Here is a 23491-nt window from a genome sequence, read left to right on the forward strand (position 1 = left end):
CAGGATGTAATTGGTGACTTTGACAAGAGCTGTTTCAATACTGCGGCAGGGGTGGAAACCTGATTGGAGGGATTCAGACATGGAGTTCCTGGAATGATGGGCATGGATTTGGGAAGCAACAACACGTTCAAGAACTTTGAAGAGGAAAGAAAGGCTGCAGATGAGGAACAACCCCTTCCTGCTCTCCACCGCAACTTGAAACACCCATCCCAAATTTCCACATGGGGGATCATCTTCAAATCCTCATTGGATATGGGTGAGGTGCCAGAGGATTGGAGGTCTGTGAACGTTATACCATTGTTTAAAAAGGGTGCGAGGGATAGGCCAAATAATTATAGGCCTGTCAGTCTGACCCCGGTGGTGAGTAAATTATTAGAATCAATTCTGAGGGACAGGATAAACTGCCATTTAGAAAGGCACAGATTAATCAGGGTTAGTCAGCATGGATTTGTTAAGGGAAGGTCATGTCTTACTAACTTAATTGAGTTTTTTGAGGAAGTGACAAGGGGGATTGATGAGGGTAGTGTGGTGGATGTGGTCTACATGGATTTTAGTAAGGCATTTGACAAGGTCCCACATGGCAGACTGGTCAGAAAAATGAAAGCCCATGGGATGCAGGGGAATGTGGCAGATTGGATCCAGAATTGGCTCAGTGACAGGAAGCAAAGGGTAGTAGTCGACGGATGTTATTGCGAATGGAAAGCTGTTTCCAGTTGTGTTCCACAGGGCTCAGTGTTGGGTCCCTTGCTGTTTGTGGTATATATTAATGATTTGGACTTAAATGTGGGAGGCATGACTGGGAAATTTGCTGATGACACAAAAATTGACCGTGTACTTGATAGTGAAAAGGATAGCTGTAAACTCCAGAATGATATCAATGGTTTGGTTGAGTGGGTGGAAAAGTGGCAAATGGAATTAAATCCAGAAACGTGGGAGGTAATCCATTTGGGGAGGGCAAATAAAGCGAGGGAATAGGCAATAAACAGGAGGATATTGCGAGGGGTAGAAGGAGTGAGAGAACTTGGAGGACATGTCCACTGGTCCCTGACGGTGGCAGGACAGGTAGATAGAGTGGTGAAGAAGGCATATGGAATGTTTTCCTTTATTGGCCGAGGTTTAGAATACAAAAGCAGGGATGTAATGCTGGAACTGTATAAAACACTGGTTAGGCCACAACTGGAGTATTGTGTACAGTTCTGGTCACCACATTACAGGAAGGACATAATTGCTCTGGAGAGAGTACAGAGGAGATTTACAAGAATGTTGCCAGGGCTTCAAAGTTGCAGCTATGAGGAAAGATTGGATAGGCTAGGGTTGTTTTCCTTGGAACAAAGGAGGCTGAGGGGTGACTTAATTGAGGTGCGCAAAATTATGAGGGGCCTAAATAAAGTAGACAGGAAGGACCTGTTTCCCCTAGTGCAGAGGTCAATTACTAGGGAGCACAGATTTAAGGTGATTGGTGGAAGGATTAGAGGGGACATGAGGAAAAACCTTCTCACCTAGAGGATGGTGGATGTCTGGAATTCACTGCCAGGAACGGTGTGGAGACGAAAACCCTCAATTCTTTTAAAAGATACCTGAACCTGCACCTGAAGTGCTGTAACCTGCAAGGCTATGGCCCAGGTGCTGGAAGGTGGGATTAGATTGGGCGGCTAGTTTTTCAGTTGGCACGGACACGACGTGTCCTTCTGTGCTGTAATTTTTCGATGGTTCTATGGTTTCAGCGTGAGCTAATTGATTGGCCTGTTAAACAGAGCAAACGCCTCCAGGCAAGTGGCACAAAGGAAAACATCCTTTTTAAACCCTTCAGGTCTCACTGGCACCTTTCCGATTAGAGAAGCTGATGGATCCCACTTTGGGTCCAATTACATTACTCCAGGCCATCAGAAGGCCTCAAAAGAAACCTACTGGTATTAACTGATAGGTTCTATTTTTAAAGGTGTAACAGGGCCAAATTCCCTGCAAAAATCCCGGCAATGTCTCCGTCCGACACAACACCTTCACATGGGAGGGATTGACAGGATATGCACCTTTGTCCCTCCTGACTGGAATTCAAAGGCCTGGACCAGATCCTGACAGAGCTGGAATCTAACCCATATCCCCCCACCAGCCTGATTATAACTGAGGCCCTCCCAGCCTCAGGAACGTCAGCACTTATTCACCCCCAATACGAGGCGACACATTAGATAGCATCACACTCATTACCTGAATGATCTTTTCAATGAACCAGGGTGATGGCTGAAGGTTAAATCCATCAATGATTTCTCGGATGGAGATCTCCAGGTTACCATGGTGACGAGTTGGCAAAACAACCCCAGGGAAGAGATCGGAAATTATGCTGTCAAAAAGTGGGATGTCATGGGATAGGAACTGAAATTGGAAATAAAAATAAATGAGAAATTAGCATGGTTAGGAGCTAGGAATGATGAAGTAATCAATGAACCTTTATAAAATCCTCCTCTAAAATTTCTCAGAAATCATAATAGCAGGAGGGGATTGAAACTTAGGAATGTAAAACCTCTGTTTATTCTGAATCAGAGTTTTCATTACCTGTAATGTCTTTCCTTCCTGTCATGTGTAGCAACTACCAGACATGTTCTGAGTGACAGACCTCAGTGCTGTGCTGAGGGAGTGCTGCATTGTTGGAGTCTTTTGAATGTGATGTTAAACTGAGGCCCTGTCTGCTCTCTCAGGCAGATGTAAAAGATTCAATTGACACTATTGGCAGAAGAGCAGGGGAGTTCACCCAGTGTCCTGGCCAATATTTATCTCCCAACATCACTAAAACAGATTATCTGGTCATTATCACATTGTTGTTTGTGGGAGCTTGCTGTGCACAAATTGGCTGTCATGCTTCCTACATTACAACAGTGGCTACACTTCAAAAAGTACTTCATTAGCTGTAAAGCATTCTGGGACATCCTGAGGTCAGGAAAGGCACTTTATATTTTTGCAAGTCTTTCTTTTGCGAGAAATGCAATCAGGCAGTTATTGATTAGAAGCACGTGTTGTTATATTGCACATTTAGATATCTGGCAGACTACAGGTTTAGACGCTGATTAAAACAGCTGGGTGTGTCAGCAAAAGAGAGCTCTGTGCGTGTGTGATACTTGTTCAACGCTGTTATTTAATATATATTGTTACTGACTGTACCTGGGGCAGGTTTTTGACAGAAACAACATGGTGATGAATTGGGCAGTCAGTGTACCTTCGGCAGGTTAACATCAGTGATGGAGCGAAGGGTCAAGACTTCTTCCTTCTCCTCAGGGTACTTGACTTTCAGGTTTCCAGCTGCAGTTAAGACGGATTTGACTGCTCGCATCCCATAATCGTAGTGATGCTGAGAGGAAAGCTAAAAGTTACAAAATCCAATTAGTAAACTGATACCACTGAGATGGTACTGCCGATTGTCTATTTCTTTGTCCTATGTTAGTCCACTGAATAATGGGAGCCAATGTCATGAGAGATAGAACAATGTAGTCCAATAATCCTGGAGTTTGTGTCAGTACATCAGTGTTTCCTGTTCCTAAACTTTTTTAAAATTTGTAACTTTCTTTCTAACTTTAAATGTGATATAAACAACTCACCCAGAATTCAATTCTTGCAGTTTATGATTTAAACTCGTTAATGTATTCCTGTAACCCACATCCAGTTATCTGCTCTCTCTCCCCTCACTCTCTCTCTCTGGACCTCACTATCTCTGCCTCTATTTATCTATCTCACTCTCCCTCTCTCACTCACTCTGTCTCTCTCTCTGTTTCTATCCCTGCCTCTCACTCACTCTCTCACTCTCTCTGTCTCTGTATCTCTGTTTCTATTTCTATCTCTGCCTCTATCTCTCTTACCCTCTCTCTCACTCTCTCTGTCTGTATCTCCATTTCTATATCTCTGTTTCTATTTCTATCTCTGCCTGTGTCTCTCTACCTCTGTCACTCTCTGCCTCCCTCGATCTCTGCCTCTGCACCTCTGCCTCTATCTCTATCTATAACCTCTCCCTACCTATATCTCCCTTCTCTCTCTCTAAATTATGTATTTGTCCAGCCCATATTCTGGCATCAGTTCCATTCTCACAGGTTGAAAGGTTGAATGCTCCTGTTTATCATGACTACCTTTCTCAGAATGAATTTCAGTGATTCGAAACCAATCTGTATCAGATCTGAGAATTGAAAAGAGACATAAAGGATCAGCATAACTGTGTTAAACCTGTTACTTACTGATCTGGAATTTCCTGGAAACATACCAAAATATAGCCTAATGCCAACTTTCACCACAAAAGATCAAAGAAATTCAGCCAAACGTGACTTGCGCCATCGTCGAATTTCCTCAATCTTTTGTACCGATTCCTCACCATTTCTGCCCAAAGCCCTCTCCTGCTCAGGAACGTAACTCCGCCCTCATGCACAGAGCAGCTCACACAAATTTCCTGCAGTTCATTTAGATTTCGGCAGGAATGAATTCAAGGCGAAACATTCAGGTTCAGCATGGACCACAGTCACTATGATGGAGTTTTACAGGGATTCTTAAGCCTATTGTTTCACTAACTGGGCCCCGAACAGTAATTCCTGGATCTTTGCTGTTCTACATTGGAGGTACATTAAAAATTCAAAAGCTTTCACAATGTCATTGAATAAATATCCAGTGCCTTAAATGTAAATGGTAGTTTGAAGGATCAAACTTTAACTTTCAGAGATAAAGAAGAACATGGTGTGGGTACTGCGCTTTCCTCAGCCTCGATTGTTCACATTCTGAACAATGCGAATGAGATTGGCAGGAAATGTTGCTGCAAAATGACTCCGCAAAACTAGACTGGAGATTGGTATAAATTCTGGTGAATCTTTCGATTCATGCTCATCCAGGAAATCCCAGATTAAATGAGTGCTCTATCAAAGGGATTGATGTCACCATCACTCACGGTAACATTTTGAATGAAAGGATTGAAATTAAAGTATCAAACCATAAATCAATCAATCTTGAATTCTTACCCCAATCATGGGTCAAAAAACTCAGATAACTCGACGTTTCCGTGTAACTGGTCCACAGCCTGGATTCCATGTCCCAGTTAAAGGAGCTAGGATGCAATTCATTATAAATGGAATTGGAAATTTACTAACAGATTATCATAGGCATTATATTATACTTCATCGCAATGTAATATTTACCTGCTCCGAGCAGAGTCTGTACATTGCCACGATTTTTGCAGCGAGGATTCGAGCACTGACAAATCCCATGGAGTAAAGAGAGATTTCAGCGATGAGAGCGTAATCTGGGACCATCATGGCCACTGGACGGAAAAGCACCTGGTGGAGTACACAGCAAACAGAGACCTCTAACTACTGTACAAATTGTTTACCGACAACAAACTACTGTACACGCTGTTTACCGATATCGAACTACTGTACACGCTGTTTACCGATATCAAACTACTGTACACATTGTTTACCGACATCGAACTACAGTACACGCTGTTTACCGATATCGAACTACTGTACACACTGTTTACCGACATCGAACTACAGTACACGCTGTTTACCGACATCGAACTACAGTACACGCTGTTTACCGATATCGAACTACTGTACACACTGTTTACCGACATCGAACTACAGTACACACTGTTTACCGATGTCTAACTACTGTACACACTGTTTACCGATGTCTAACTACTGTACACGCTGTTTACCGATGTCTAACTACTGTACACGCTGTTTACCGATATCTAACTACTGTACACGCTGTTTACTGATGTCTAACTACTGTACACACTGTTTACCGATGTCTAACGACTGTACACGCTGTTTACCGATGTCTAACTACTGTACACACTGTTTACTGATGTCTAACTACTGTACACACTGTTTACCGATGTCTAACTACTGTACACACTGTTTACTGATGTCTAACTACTGTACACGCTGTTTACCGATATCTAACTACAGTACACACTGTTTACTGATGTCTAACTACTGTACACACTGTTTACTGATGTCTAACTACTGTACACGCTGTTTACCGATATCTAACTACTGTACACACTGTTTACTGATGTCTAACTACTGTACACGCTGTTTACCGATGTCTAACTACTGTACACACTGTTTACCGATGTCTAACCGTAGGCGGTCATGTGTCACCTTTGGCATGTTTCCGGCAGTTCCTGCAGCCATACTGGTGCCAAACGTCGTGTCCTGCACTCCTTTGGACCCCACCAGAAAGGCCGAGAGGGGGGTTTTGACGACTGGGCAACTCTCAACCTCCATAAATTTGCCCAGGCATGCGCCATGGAGAGGTCACTCCATAGTTGCCTCACAGCGACTGAAACAACACGGAAGGCAGCAGTTACGGGTTATAAGTCCAGATAAATTGGCGTAGAAACTGGGCGCCACGGGTTGCCTTTGTCGGTGGGAGAGGTCATTGCACCTCACTGGACAGCTACCGCCCGCCTCAAACCGGGCAGCCCCCGGTCAATAAGGTTCTGTCCCGCCACAGTCTGCCTGCTTCAATGGGTGCTTGGAGCTCAGGGTCATTGCCCGAAAGGTGGACTGATACACCGCACCAAACAACATGAAAAAAGGAAAGAAGGTACCAGCCCTTCGCTTTGCAAGCTGGAACGTCAGAACTATGTGTCCTGGCCTGTCGGAAGACCTTACACAAATCAACGATTCTCGGAAGACCGCCATCATTAACAACGAGCTCAGTAGACTCAATGTGGACATTGCAGCACTTCAGGAGACTCGCCTCCCCGCGAGTGGCTCTCTAGCAGAGCAAGACTACACCTTCTTCTGGCAGGGCAGGGATCCTGAAGAACCAAGACAGCATGGAGTGGGCTTCGCCATCAGAAACTCCTTGCTCAGCATGATAGAGCCTCCCTCAAATGGCTCGGAACGCATACTGTCCATCCGACTGCTCACCACCTCTGGTCCAGTACACCTACTCAGCATCTATGCTCCAACACTCTGTTCCGCACCTGAAGCTAAAGACCAGTTCTATGAACAACTCCATAACATCATTAGCAGCATCCCCAACACCGAACACCTATTCCTGCTGGGGGACTTTAATGCCAGGGTTGGGGCCGACCATGACTCATGGCCCTCCTGCCTTGGGCGCTATGGCGTTGGAAGGATGAATGAGAACGGGCAGAGACTGCTTGAGTTGTGTACCTATCATAACCTCTGCATCACCAACTCGTTCTTTCACACTAAACCCTGTCACCAGGTTTCATGGAGGCACCCAAGATCACGTCGTTGGCACCAGCTAGACCTCATTGTCACAAGGCGAGCCGCCTTAAACAGTGTTCAAATCACACGCAGCTTCCACAGTGCGGACTGCGACACCGACCACTCCCTGGTGTGCAGCAAGGTTAGACTCAGACCAAAGAAGTTGCATCATTCCAAGCAGAAGGGCCACCCGCGCATCAACACGAGCAGAATTTCTCACCCACAGCTGTTACAAAAATTTCTAAATTCACTTGTAACAGCCCTTCAAAACACTCCCACAGGGGATGCTGAGACCAAGTGGGCCCACATCAGAGACGCCATCTATGAGTCAGCTTTGACCACCTACGGCAAAAGTGCGAAGAGAAATGCAGACTGGTTTCAATCTCATAATGAAGAGCTGGAACCTGTCATAGCCGCTAAGCGCATTGCACTTTTGAACTACAAGAAAGCCCCCAGCGATTTAACATCCGCAGCACTTAAAGCAGCCAGAAGTACTGCACAAAGAACAGCTAGGCGTTGCGCAAACGACTACTGGCAACACCTATGCAGTCATATTCAGCTGGCCTCAGACACCGGAAACATCAGAGGAATGTATGATGGCATGAAGAGAGCTCTTGGGCCAACCATCAAGAAGATCACCCCCCTCAAATCTAAATCGGGGGACATAATCACTGACCAACGCAAACAGATGGACCGCTGGGTTGAGCACTACCTAGAACTGTACTCCAGGGAGAATGCTGTCACTGAGACTGCCCTCAATGCAGCCCAGCCTCTACCAGTCATGGATGAGCTGGACATACAGCCAACCAAATCGGAACTCAGTGATGCCATTGATTCCCTAGCCAGCGGAAAAGCCCCTGGGAAGGACAGCATTACCCCTGAAATAATCAAGAGTGCCAAGCCTGCTATACTCTCAGCACTACATGAACTGCTATGCCTGTGCTGGGACGAGGGAGCAGTACCCCAGGACATGCGCGATGCCAACATCATCACCCTCTATAAAAACAAAGGTGACCGCGGTGACTGCAACAACTACCGTGGAATCTCCCTGCTCAGCATAGTGGGGAAAGTCTTTGCTCGAGTCGCTCTGAACAGGCTCCAGAAGCTGGCCGAGCGCGTCTACCCTGAGGCACAGTGTGGCTTTCGTGCAGAGAGATCGACTATTGACATGCTGTTCTCCCTTCGTCAGATACAGGAGAAATGCTGTGAACAACAGATGCCCCTCTACATTGCTTTCATTGATCTCACCAAAGCCTTTGACCTCGTCAGCAGACGTGGTCTCTTCAGACTACTAGAAAAGATCGGATGTCCACCAAAGCTACTAAGTATCATCACCTCATTCCATGACAATATGAAAGGCACAATTCAACATGGTGGCTCCTCATCAGAGCCCTTTCCTATCCTGAGTGGTGTGAAACAGGGCTGTGTTCTCGCACCCACACTTTTTGGGATTTTCTTCTCCCTGCTGCTTTCACATGCGTTCAAATCCTCTGAAGAAGGAATTTTCCTCCACACAAGATCAGGGGGCAGGTTGTTCAACCTTGCCCGTCTAAGAGCGAAGTCCAAAGTACGGAAAGTCCTCATCAGAGAACTCCTCTTTGCTGACGATGCTGCTTTAACATCTCACACTGAAGAATGCCTGCAGAGTCTCATCGACAGGTTTGCGTCTGCCTGCAATGAATTTGGCCTAACCATCAGCCTCAAGAAAACGAACATCATGGGGCAGGATGTCAGAAATGCTCCATCCATCAATATTGGCGACCACGCTCTGGAAGTGGTTCAAGAGTTCACCTACCTAGGCTCAACTATCACCTGTCTCTAGATGCAGAAATCAACAAGCGCATGGGTAAGGCTTCCACTGCTATGTTCAGACTGGCCAAGAGAGTGTGGGAAAATGGCGCACTGACACGGAACACAAAAGTCCGAGTGTATCAGGCCTGTGTCCTCAGCACCTTGCTCTACGGCAGCGAGGCCTGGACAACGTATGCCAGCCAAGAGCGACGTCTCAATTCATTCCATCTTCGCTGCCTTCGGAGAATACTTGGCATCAGGTGGCAGGACTATATCTCCAACACAGAAGTCCTTGAAGCGGCCAACATCCCCAGCTTATACACACTACTGAGTCAGCGGCGCTTGAGATGGCTTGGCCATGTGAGCCGCATGGAAGATGGCAGGATCCCCAAAGACACATTGTACAGCGAGCTCGCCACTGGTATCAGACCCACCAGCCGTCCATGTCTCCGTTATAAAGACGTCTGCAAACGCGACATGAAATCGTGTGACATTGATCACAAGTCGTGGGAGTCAGTTGCCAGCATTCGCCAGAGCTGGCGGGCAGCCATAAAGACAGGGCTAAATTGTGGCGAGTCGAAGAGACTTAGTAGTTGGCAGGAAAAAAGACAGAGGCGCAAGGGGAGAGCCAACTGTGCAACAGCCCCAACAAACAAATTTCTCTGCAGCACCTGTGGAAGAGCCTGTTACTCCAGAATTGGCCTTCATAGCCACTCCAGGCGCTGCTTCACAAACCACTGACCACCTCCAGGCGCGTATCCATTGTCTCTCGAGATAAGGAGGCCCAAAAGAAACTACTGTACACACTGTTTACTGATGTCTAACTACTGTACACACTGTTTACCGATGTCTAACTACTGTACACACTGTTTACTGATGTCTAACTACTGTACACACTGTTTACCGATGTCTAACTACTGTACACGCTGTTTACCGATATCTAACTACTGTACACACTGTTTACTGATGTCTAACTACTGTACACGCTGTTTACCGATGTCTAACTACTGTACACACTGTTTACCGATATCAAACTACTGTACACATTGTTTACCGACATCGAACTACAGTACACGCTGTTTACCGATATCGAACTACTGTACACACTGTTTACCGACATCGAACTACAGTACACGCTGTTTACCGATATCGAACTACTGTACACACTGTTTACCGACACTGAACTACTGTACACACTGTTTACTGATGTCTAACTACTGTACACGCTGTTTACCGATATCAAACTCTGTACACGCTGTTTACTGATGTCTAACTACTGTACACGCTGTTTACTGATATCAAACTCTGTACACGCTGTTTACCGATATCAAACTACTGTACACGCTGTTTACCGACATCGAACTACAGTACACGCTGTTTACCGACACTGAACTACTGTACACACTGTTTACCGATATCAAACAACTGCACACGCTGTTTACTGATGTCTAACTACTGTACACGCTGTTTACTGACACCAAACTACTGTACACGCTGTTTACCGATGTCTAACTACTGTACACGCTGTTTACTGATATCTAACTATTGTACACGCTGTTTACCGACACCGAATTACTGTACACGCTGTTTACCGATATCTAACTACTGTACACACTGTTTACCGATGTCTAACTACTGTACACGCTGTTTACCGATGTCTAACTACTGTACACACTGTTTACCGATGTCTAACGACTGTACACACTGTTTACCGATGTCTAACTACTGTACACACTGTTTACCGATATCTAACTACTGTACACACTGTTTACCGATGTCTAACGACTGTACACACTGTTTACCGATATCTAACTACTGTACACACTGTTTACCGATGTCTAACTACTGTACACGCTGTTTACCGATATCTAACTACTGTACACACTGTTTACCGATGTCTAACTACTGTACACACTGTTTACCGATATCTAACTACTGTACACGCTGTTTACCGATGTCTAACTACTGTACACACTGTTTACCGATGTCTAACTACTGTACACACTGTTTACCGATATCTAACTACTGTACACACTGTTTACTGATGTCTAACTACTGTACACGCTGTTTACCGATATCTAACTACTGTACACACTGTTTACTGATGTCTAACTACTGTACACGCTGTTTACCGATGTCTAACTACTGTACACACTGTTTACTGATGTCTAACTACTGTACACACTGTTTACCGATGTCTAACTACTGTACACACTGTTTACTGATGTCTAACTACTGTACACACTGTTTACCGATGTCTAACTACTGTACACGCTGTTTACCGATATCTAACTACTGTACACACTGTTTACTGATGTCTAACTACTGTACACGCTGTTTACCGATGTCTAACTACTGTACACACTGTTTACCGATGTCTAACTACTGTACACGCTGTTTACCGATATCTAACTACTGTACACACTGTTTACCGATGTCTAACTACTGTACACGCTGTTTACTGATATCTAACTATTGTACACGCTGTTTACCGACACCGAATTACTGTACATGCTGTTTACCGATATCTAACTACTGTACACACTGTTTACCGATGTCTAACTACTGTACACGCTGTTTACCGATGTCTAACTACTGTACACACTGTTTACCGATGTCTAACGACTGTACACACTGTTTACCGATGTCTAACTACTGTACACTCTGTTTACCGATATCTAACTACTGTACACACTGTTTACCGATGTCTAACGACTGTACACACTGTTTACCGATATCTAACTACCGTACACACTGTTTACCGATATCTAACGACTGTACACACTGTTTACCGATGTCTAACTACTGTACACGCTGTTTACCGATATCTAACTACTGTACACGCTGTTTACCGATGTCTAACTACTGTACACACTGTTTACCGATGTCTAACTACTGTACACGCTGTTTACCGATGTCTAACTACTGTACACGCTGTTTACCGATATCTAACTACTGTACACACTGTTTACTGATGTCTAACTACTGTACACGCTGTTTACCGATATCTAACTACTGTACACACTGTTTACTGATGTCTAACTACTGTACACGCTGTTTACCGATGTCTAACTACTGTACACACTGTTTACTGATGTCTAACTACTGTACACACTGTTTACCGATGTCTAACTACTGTACACGCTGTTTACCGATATCTAACTACTGTACACACTGTTTACTGATGTCTAACTACTGTACACGCTGTTTACCGATGTCTAACTACTGTACACACTGTTTACCGATGTCTAACTACTGTACACGCTGTTTACCGATATCTAACAACTGTACACACTGTTTACCGATGTCTAACTACTGTACACACTGTTTACCGATATCTAACTATTGTACACGCTGTTTACCAACACCGAATTACTGTACATGCTGTTTACCGATATCTAACTACTGTACACACTGTTTACCGATGTCTAACTACTGTGCACGCTGTTTACCGATGTCTAACTACTGTACACACTGTTTACCGATGTCTAACTACTGTACACACTGTTTACCGATATCTAACTACTGTACACACTGTTTACCGATGTCTAACGACTGTACACACTGTTTACCGATATCTAACTACTGTACACACTGTTTACCGATGTCTAACTACTGTACACACTGTTTACCGATATCTAACTACTGTACACGCTGTTTACCGATGTCTAACTACTGTACACACTGTTTACCGATGTCTAACTACTGTACACGCTGTTTACCGATGTCTAACTACTGTACACGCTGTTTACCGATATCTAACTACTGTACACACTGTTTACTGATGTCTAACTACTGTACACGCTGTTTACCGATATCTAACTACTGTACACACTGTTTACTGATGTCTAACTACTGTACACGCTGTTTACCGATGTCTAACTACTGTACACACTGTTTACTGATGTCTAACTACTGTACACACTGTTTACCGATGTCTAACTACTGTACACACTGTTTACTGATGTCTAACTACTGTACACACTGTTTACTGATGTCTAACTACTGTACACGCTGTTTACCGATGTCTAACTACTGTACACACTGTTTACCGATGTCTAACTACTGTACACGCTGTTTACCGATATCTAACTACTGTACACGCTGTTTACTGATGTCTAACTACTGTACACACTGTTTACCGATATCTAACTACTGTACACACTGTTTACCGATGTCTAACTACTGTACACACTGTTTACCGATGTCTAACTACTGTACACACTGTTTACTGATGTCTAACTACTGTACACGCTGTTTACCGATGTCTAACTACTGTACACGCTGTTTACCGATATCTAACTACTGTACACACTGTTTACCGATGTCTAACTACTGTACACACTGTTTACCGATATCTAACTACTGTACACGCTGTTTACCGATATCTAACTACTGTACACACTGTTTACCGATGTCTAACTACTGTACACACTGTTCACCAAATCAAACTTGTGTATGCACTGTTCATTGTTACGTGTCTGTGTAGACCTTTGTGCAAGTATAGCTTTGCGATCTACTTCACAAAGACTGACCACTCCAATGGTGTCAGTAACATAAAGAATACAGATGTTTATTGAATACTGAGAGAACAGTTAACATTCAATGTTCACTGTACTATGACTTCTTCTAGACTGCTTAACATTCAGAATCACATGATGTATTACATCACAGTTCTTACATGATTAACATGATCTTGTAGCCACACCTCTTAAAGGTACACACACACACAACATTCATCACTATCAAAAAACTGTATACACATAGAAACATAGAAAATAGGAGGAGGTGTAGGCCATTCGGCCCTTTGAGCCTGCTCCGCCATTCATTATGATCATGGCTGATCATCCAACTCAGTAACCTGTTCCCGCTTTCACCCCATACCCTTTGATCCCTTTAGACCCAAGAGCTATATCTAACTCCTTCTTGAAAACAGACAATGTTTTGGCCTCAACTGCTTTCTGTGATAGCGAATTCCACAGGCTCACCACTCTCTGGGTGAAGAAATTTCTCCTCATCTCAGTCCTGAAAGGTTTACCCCGTATCCTTAGACTATGGCCCCTTCAGCAATATCAAACCACAGTACATGCCATTCACCGATATCAAACTGCTATTTACTGATGGCGAGCTACTGTACACAGCGCTCACCGATATCAAACTAGAGTACACACCATTCACTGATATCAAACTAATGTACACATAAAGGGTGGCACAGTGGTTAGCACCGCAGCCTCACAGCTCCAGCGACCTGGGTTCAGTTGTGGGTACTGCCTGTGCGGAGTTTGCAGGTTCTCCCAGTCAATGCATGGGTTTCCACCGGATGCTCTGGTTTCCTGCCACAGCCAAAGACTTGCAGGATGACAGGTAAATTGGCCATTGTAAATTGCCCCGAGTGTAGGTAGATGGTGGGAGAATTGAGGGTAGGTGGGGATGTGGTAGGGGACAGGGGATTAATGTAGGATTAGTATAAATGGGTGGTTGGTGGTCAGCACAGACTCGGTGGGCCGAAGGGCCTGTTTCAGTGCTGTATCTCTCTTCACACTTCACCGATATCAAACTAGAGTACAATCTAGGGCTTGGATGGGGCAGAATCTGTAAGGAGCATCCAGGAGGGCTTCTTGAAACAATATGTAGATAGTCCAACTAGCGAAGGGGCCGTACTGGACCTGGTATTGGGGAATGAGCCTGGCCAGGTGGTCTAAGTTTCAGGAGGGGAGCATTTCGGGAACAGTGACCATAATTCCATCAGTTTTAAGGTACTTTGGATAAAGATAAGAGTAGTCTTCGGGTGAATGTGCTAAATTGGGGGAAGGCTAATTATAACAATATTAGGCAGGAACTGAAGAATTTAGATTGGGGGCGACTGTTTGAGGGTAAATCAACGTCTGACATGTGGGAGTCCTTCAAACGTCAGTTGACTAGAATCCAGGACCGGCATGTTCCTGTGAGGAAGAAGGATAAGTTAATCAAGTTTCAGGAACCTGGGATAACGAGGGATATTGTGAGCCTAGTCAAAAAGAAAAACAAAGCATGCGTAAGGGCTAGAAGGCTGGGAACAGACGAATCCCTTGAGGAATATAAAGACAGTAGGAAGAAACTTAAGCAAGGAGTCAGGAGGTCTAAAAGGGGTCATGAAAAGTCTTTGGCAAACAGGATTAAGGAGAATCCCAAGGCTTTTTATACATATATAAAGAGCAAAAGGGTAACCAGGGAATGGGTTGGCCCACTCAAGGACAGAGGAGGGAATCTATGTGTGGAGCCAGAGGAAATGGGCGAGGTACCAAATGAGTACTTTGCATCAGTATTCACCAAAGAGAAGGACTTGGTGGATGATGAGTCTAGGGAAGGGAGTGTAGATAGTCTGGGTCATGTTGTTATCAAAAAGGAGGAGGTGTTGGGTGTCTTGAATAGCATTAAGGTAGATAAGTCCCCAGGCCCTGATGGGATCTACCCCAGAATACTGAGGGAGGCAAGGGAAGAAATTACTGGGGCCTTGACAGAAATCTTGGGATCCACATTGGCTACAGGAGAGGTCCCAGAGGGCTGGAGAATAGTCAATGTTGTTCCTTTGTTTAAGAAGGGTAGCAAGGATAATCCAGGAAATTATAGGCCAGTGAGCCTCACGTCAGTGGTAGGGAAATTAATGGAGAGGATTTTTCGAGACAGGATTTACTCCCATTTGGAAACAAATGAACTTATTAGCGAGAGGCAGCATGCTTTTGTGAAGGGGAGGTCGTGTCTCACTAACTTGATTGAGTGTTTTGAGGAAGTGACGAAGATGATTGATGAAGGAAGGGCAGTGGATGTTGTCTACATGGACTTCAGTAAAGCCTTTGACAAGGTCCCTCATGGCAGACTGGTACAAAAGGTAAAGTCACACGGGATCAGAGGTGAGCTGGCAAAATGGATACACAACTGGCTCAGTCATAGAAGACAGAGGGTATCAGTGGAAGGGTGCTTTTCTGAATGGAGGGCTGTGACTAGTGGTGTTCCACAGGGATCAGTGCTGGGACCTTTGCTGTTTGTAGTATATATAAATGATTTGGAGGAAAATGTAGCTGGTCTGATTAGTAAGTTTGCGGATGACACAAAGGTTGGTGGAGTTGCGGATAATGATGAGGATTGTCAGAGGATACAGCAAGATATAGATCGGTTGGAGACTTGGGCGGAGAAATGGCAGATAGAGTTTAATCCGGACAAATGTGAGGTAATGCATTTTACAAGGTCCAATACAGGTGGGAAGTATACAGTAAATGGCAGAATCCTTAGGAGTATTGACAGGCAGAGAGATCTGGGCGTACAGGTCCACAGGTCACTGAAAGTGGCAACGCAGGTGGATAAGGTAGTCAAGAAGGCATACAGCATGCTTGTCTTCATTGGTCGGGGCATAGAGTATAAAAATTAGCAAGTCATGCTGCAGCTGTACAGAACCTTAGTTCGGCCACATTTGGAATATTGCGTGCAATTCTAGTCGCCACACTACCAGGAGGATGTGAAGGCTTTGGAGAGGGTACAGAAGAGGTTTACCAGGATGTTGCCTGGTCTGGAGGGTATTAGCTATGAGGAGAGGTTGGATAAACCGGGATTGTTTTCACTGGAACGACGGAGGTGGAGGGGCGACATGACAGAGGTTTACAAAGTTATGAGAGGCATGGACAGAGTGGATTGTCAGAAGCTTTTTCCCGGGGTGGAAGAGTCAGTTACTAGGGGACATAGGTTTAAGGTGCGAGAGGCAAAGTTTAGAGATGTGCGAGACAAATCTTTTACACAGAGGGTGGTGAATGCCTGGAACTTGCTGCTGGGGGAGGTGGTGGACGCAGGTACAATAGCGATGTTTAAGAGGCATCTTGACAAATACATGAATAGGATGGGAATAGAGGGATATGGACCCCGGAAGTGCAGAAGGTTTTAGTTTCGGCAGGCATCAAGATCGGCGCAGGCTTGGAGGGCCAAATGGCCTATTCCTGTGCTGTACTGTTCTTTGTTCTTTGTACACACCATTCACTGATATCAAACTAATGTACATGCTGTTTACCGACATCAAACTACTGTACACACCGTTCAATGATATCAAACTACTGTACGCGGTGATCACTGATATCACACTAATGTACACACCGCTCACAGTATAAAACTACTGTACATACTGTTTACTGATATCAAACTAGTGTACATGCCATTCACTGATATTAAAATGCTGTACACTGTTCACCGATATCAAACTACAGTACACACTGTTCACCGATATCAAACTCCTGTACACGCTGGTCACTAATATCAAGCTTCGCTATATGCAGTTTTTCAAAATCAAACTACTGTATACACTGCTCGGCAATATCAAATACATGCCGTCCACTAATATCAAACTACTGTGCATCCGTTCTCCAATATCAAACCACTATACAAGCTGTTTACCTATATCAAACTAATGTACACACTGTTCATTGATTTAAAATTACTGTATACAGTGTTCCCTACTGTCAAAGTACTGTACACACTGTTGTCCAATGCCAAACCACTGTACATGTCATTTAGTGATATCAAATTACTTTTTGCTGTAATGAAAGTGCTTTTGTTTTTTGTTCAAAATATTTTTTGAGGAAATCATAGCCAAACTGAAGAAATGTTGGACCAGTTTTTTTCAAGAGGGACATTGAGAGGATACTTAAAGAACTAGTTTGGCAACAACATTTACTGGTTGTCACATGACTCAAGTTAAAAATGGAACAGAAACCTTGGTAACTGGGGAAGATGTTGGCAGAGAAGTGACAGTCGCTGCCCCTTGACAGGACAAGCCCGGGAGCAGCAGCATGCACCTGAGAGAGCAGCAAACTCACAAGCTTTTGGTTGTAGTGTCAGTGTTTACCTTCTGGAATGAGAGAAAGTTAACGCCTGCTGCTGAAGAAGTGTCACGGAGGAAGAGACCAGATTCTTGCTGAATGATTAAAGAGTCAAGACTACAGAAAGAGAAGAGAGTTCCCAAGAAAGGAGAGAAGACCACAACCCAGTTCAGCTTTCCAGCACCTCTCTAAAAGACCCTGAGAAGTCCACTGTGTCAACTCATCTCATCTCCTGTCTTCGAAGAAAAGCCTGTTAAATTAATTCTCATTATCCCCTGAAAAGAACTGTTCTAAAAGATCCCTGTGACCCAACTACTTGTACTTGGAGGTCAGACTGTATGCCAGTTTTGGAAAACAACATATCCCATCTGCTGTTTCTTAAAAAATGAGCAAGTATTCAGCCCAAGTGTTTTTTTTCGTCTGTAACAGAGCTGTGAACCAAAATCCCTTTTATTTTTCTCAGTTAACCAGTATATGTGTGTATGTGCATGTGTGTGAGGGGCTAAGGTAAAAAGGGAACTTGAAAATTTCAATCAGTGTTTTTATGCTTTACATCATAATTGGTTGAGACTTGATTGATAATAAACTGATAATTTTGTTTTCATTAAAAAAACAGTTAAGTGTGTTTTATTCTGGTATTGGTAAGTAAGAATATTTAAATATATGCTGTGACCTGTGGAGAAGTGAAACTAGAATAAACAATGCACTCCTCCTGCTTCAGATGTAACATATAATTGGGGGCTTTCTTGCCAGGATAAACCCAACACCAATGACGTACAATTGTAAGTGGGGTAATAATAATTGAAGGAGGAAAAAATAAAAAGAACAAGATTTGTTGTGTCATGGAGTAAAGCCTACACCACTGGAATGTCTTTAACAATTGCTGTGACCTTTTTGGGGAAGGAGGATGTAGCCCTGAGTGATTTGAGATACTTACCCAAGGTTAAAGGCTTTGACAGAACTGTTGGTGTTAGAGTTAAGACCAGGAGCTAAGAAAGCAGACATAATTGAAGTAATAGCACATCATTTGAAATTGGAAGAAGAAGAAAGCAAACCAGAGGGTAGTGCAGTTGAATTAGCTAAAATTCGGTTACAGATGAGGCAGCCCCTATAACAGAGCTGTGAACAAAAATCCCTTTTTGTCTGTTAATTGGTGTATATGTGTGAGTGTGAGGGGCTAAGGTAAAAAAGGGGAACTTTAAAATTTCAATCTGTGTGTTTATGCTTTACTTCATTGATGGTTAAGACTTGTTTTATAATAAGCTGACATTTTTGTTGTTCATTAAAGAAAGCTGGTTTGTGTGTTTCATTCTGGTATCGGTAAGTGGGAAAATTTAAACATATGTTGTGATCTATGGGGAAGTGGAACTGGAATGAACAGTTCCTGCCTCGATTGTAACAATGTACAATTCACTGACATCAACGTATTGTACATGCTGTTCACCAATATCACACTAATGTAAACATTGTTCGCCAATATCAAACTGCGGTACACCTCGCTTCCCCATAGCAAAGCACTGAAAACCTGGCTCACCAATAACAAACTACTGTACACGCTGCTCACCAATATCAAACTACTGTACACGCTGTTCACTGATATCAAACTACTGTACACGCTGTTCACTGATATCAAATCACTGTTGCTGCCATTTACTGACATCAAACTACTGTGCACTCTGCTCACCGATATCAAACTACTGTACTTCTTAGGCAGTCCCTCGGGAACGAGGATGGCTTTCTTCCACTTCAGGGTTGTGGGTCCTTAAGTGACCGAATAGTTTAATTCTGGATTCGTACACTCTGCCACAGGTGGGGCAGGTTGTGTTTGGTGAGGCAAGTGGATGGGATGCTCGAATTTGCACTTGGTCGTTGTCTGGGCATGTCGATGTTGTATGAACTGGCCGGCACCATTGCAGATGCTTCTTCTCCATTTTGGGCAGTCTCAGGCAAGAGATTCCCACGAATCAGTGGAGATGTCACATTTTTTCAAGGAGGCTTTCAGGATATCCTTGTAGTGTTTCTTCTGCCCTCCTGGTAACCTCTTGCTGTGACGGAGCTCAGAGTAGAAAGCTTGTTTTGGGAGTCTTGTGTCAGGCATGCAGACGATGTGGTCCGTGCAGTTTAGCTGGCTAGCCATGACCAGTGTCTCGATACTGGGGATGTTGGCCTGAGAGAGGACACTAATATAGGAGCACCTGTCCTGTAGGAGGGCAGGTAACACTACGGCCCTGTAGACCATGAGCTTGGTGCCAGGTTTTGAGGTCTTTGTCGTCAAACACTCTTTTCCTCAGACGACTGAAGGCTGTGCTGGCACACTGGAGGTAATGTCTGCCCTTGTTGAGATAACTGTGCACACTGTTTACTAATATTAAACTACAGTAAACACTGCTCACCGATATCAAACCATTGTACACACCATTCACTGATATCAAATTATTGTATGAACTGTTCACTGATATCAAACTACAGTACACAATGTTCACTGATAAACTAATGTACAGACTGTTTTGTGATATCAAACTACTGTACATGATGGAAGTGATGGAAGGTGTCGTTGATAGTGTTATCAAGTGGCACTTGTTCAGCAATAACCTGCTCAGTGATGCTCATTTTGGGTTCCGCCAGGGCCACTCAGCTCCTGACCTCATTACAGCCTTGGTCCAAACATGGACAAAAGAGCTAAACTCCAGAGGTGAGGTGAGAGTGACTGCTGTTGACATCAAGGCAGCATTTGACCGAGTATTGTATCAAGGAGCCCTAGCAAAACTGGAGTCAATGGGAATCAGGGGGAAAACTCTCCGCTGATTGGAGTCATACCTAGCGCAAAGGAAGATGGTTGCGGTTGTTGGAGGTCAATCATCTGAGCTCCAGGACATCACTGCCGGTGTTCCTCAGGGTTGTGCCCTCGGCCCAACCATCTTCAGCTGCTTTATCAATGACTTTCCCTCCAACATAAGGTCAGAAGTGGGGATGTTCGCTGATGATTGCACAATGTTCAGCACCATTTGAGACTCCTCAGATACTGAAGCAGCCTATATCAATATGCACCAAGACCTGGATAACATCCAGACTTGGGCTGATAAGTGGCAAGTAACATTCACATCACATAAGTGCCAGGCAATGACCATCTCCAACAAGAGAGAATCTAACTATCTCCCCTTGATGTTCAATGGCATTAACATCGCTCAATCCCCCACTATCAACATCATGGGGGCTACCATTGACCAGAAACTGAACTGGAGCAGCCACATAAATGCTGTGGCTACAAGAGCAGGGAATCCTGTGGTGAGTAACTTACCTCCTATTTCCCCAAAGCCTGTCCACTATCTACAAGAGACAAGTCAGGAGTGTGTTGGAATACTCTCCACTTGCCTGGATAGGTGCAGCTCCAACAACATTGAAGAAGCTCGACACCATCCAGGACAAAGCAGCCTGCTTGATTGGCACCCCATCCACCATCTTCAACATTCAATCCCTTCACCACCGACGCACAGTAGCAGCAGTGTGTACCATCTACAAGATATACTGCAGCAATGCACCAAGGTTCCTTAGACAGCACCTTCCAAACCTGCGACCTCTACCACCTAATAGGACAAGGGCAGCAAATGCATGGAAACACCACCACCTGCAAGTTCTGCTCCAAGCCACACACCATCCTGACTTGGAACTATATCGCTGTTCCTTCACTGTCACTGGGTCAAAATCCTGGAACCCCCTTCCTAACAGTACTGTGGGTGTACCTACACCCCAAGGACAGCAGTGGTTCAAGAAGGCAACTCACCACCACCTTCTCAAGGGCAATTAGGGATGGGCAATAAATGCTGGCCTAGACAGCGATACCCACATCCCATGAATGAATAAAAAAAGCATGTTGTTCTCTGACAAACTACTAAATACACTGTTTACTGTTAGCAAGCTCCTGTACACATTGTTCACTGATATCAAACTATTGTACTCGTTATGTTACTGCCTTCTAAGGCTGATATTATTCCAGCCCTATTTCTTTGTGAGTTATATAAAGCCCTCATATTGTATATTGTTTGCATCATGTGGGTGCGACTGAGATGAAAGTGGATTCGAGAAATGTAACCCAGTTGTTGTTGTTTGTGAATGTTCAAGGATTGAAGAAAATTATTAGAAAATACTGAAAAGCACCATAAAATATCATTTAGTGGGCGGCACAGTGGCGCAGTGGTTAGCACCGCAACCTCACAGCTCCAGCAACCTGGGTTCGGTTCTGGGTACTGCCTGTGTGGAGTTTGCAAGTTCTCCTTGTGACCGTGTGGGTTTCCAATTGCTCCTAGTGTAGGTAGGTGGTAGGAGAACGGTGGGGATGTGGTAGGGAATATGGGATTAATGTAGGATCAGTATAAATGGGTGGTTGTTGGTCAGCACAGACTTGGTGGGCCAAAGGGCCTTTTAGTTTAGTTTAGAGATACAGCACTTTAACAGGCCCTTCGACCCACCGAGTCTGTGCCGACCATCAACCACCCATTTATACTAATCCTACACTAATCCCGTATTCCTATCACATCCCCACCTGTCCCTATATATTTCTCTACCACCTACCTATACTAGGGGCAATTTATGATGGCCAATTAACCTATCAACCTGCAAGTCTTTGGCATGTGGGAGGAAACCAGAGCACCCGGAGGAAACCCACGCAGACACAGGGAGAACTTGCAAACTCCGCACAGGCAGTACCCAGAATCGAACCCGGGTCCCTGGAGCTGTGAGGCTGCAGTGCTAACCACTGCGCCACTGTGCCGCCCCTGTTTCAGTGCTGGATTTCTCTGTATCTGTATAAGCAGTTGGAACATGTAAGAAAATCAAACTTTTATATTTGCCTCTTTAAAATGGTATAAAAGCTTCCGAAGATTCTGATAAGACCCAGTATGGACTGTCGTGCCATGCTGTGCCATGGCCTGCCTAACCCTGCTCTACCTCTCCCTGCTGCTCCATGTCTTGTTGTATTATGCTGTGTTGTAGCATTATGTACCTTGCCCTGCCACATTGTGTGATCTATATTGTGTCGTTCCATGCCTTGCTGTGCCAGCCTATTATCAGACTTTCCTGTGCCACAGATAGGTGCGGCATGACTGGTTCCCATTCTTTCACCTGTTGAACTGCAGTAGCCATTTCAAGACAGTCCCGTCAATTGAATAACTTCAACAAACAATAGCCCTGCACCGACTGCAGAATACACTCTGGATATTAATTATTGAATAAAAGGTTATTACTGGTTTTGATAAGGTGCTATTGTCATGAAATTATTCCTTTCACAAGATCAGAGTACATGATATCAGGTATGTTTCACTTATTAACTATGCTTTATCCTATTGTAGAGCAATCTTCTGAAGTCCAAATCAACCTCCATTTTGCAGCACTGACCTTGAGGTTGTCGGGTAACTCAGCTCTGCCGGCATAGCCAGGGTTCATAGTGATAAAGACGGTGCACGAGTGGTCAAGAGAGATCTCCGTCCCTTCAAAGACAAATGTCTTTGCTTGTTCTGAAACTGCCCTCTGAATGGTCTGGATCTGTTGTGCGACAACAGATAGAACCTGTGGTGCAAACATGAGAATATGTCAGAAACCAGCAAGAGCCCAAACTAATTCATCACCTTTATAATTGTGCTGAACATTTTG

General features: G+C 44.3%; 1 protein-coding gene across 1 annotated transcript in view; it reads right to left on the minus strand.

Moving 5' to 3' along the window:
* LOC137384869 (dynein axonemal heavy chain 3-like) overlaps positions 1–23491 on the minus strand; it is a 613990-nt gene that overhangs the window by 360848 nt on the left and 229651 nt on the right. The window contains exons 14-17 of the mRNA XM_068059481.1: positions 23237–23407; positions 5160–5297; positions 3209–3352; positions 2206–2370 (exon numbers count right to left, since the gene is read on the minus strand). Coding sequence (XP_067915582.1) covers positions 2206–2370; positions 3209–3352; positions 5160–5297; positions 23237–23407 — 618 coding nt within the window. The remainder of the gene's footprint in view (positions 1–2205; positions 2371–3208; positions 3353–5159; positions 5298–23236; positions 23408–23491) is intronic.

This window comes from Heterodontus francisci, chromosome 27 (genome assembly GCF_036365525.1).
Source record: "Heterodontus francisci isolate sHetFra1 chromosome 27, sHetFra1.hap1, whole genome shotgun sequence".
NCBI classification, from domain to species: Eukaryota; Metazoa; Chordata; class Chondrichthyes; order Heterodontiformes; family Heterodontidae; genus Heterodontus; species Heterodontus francisci.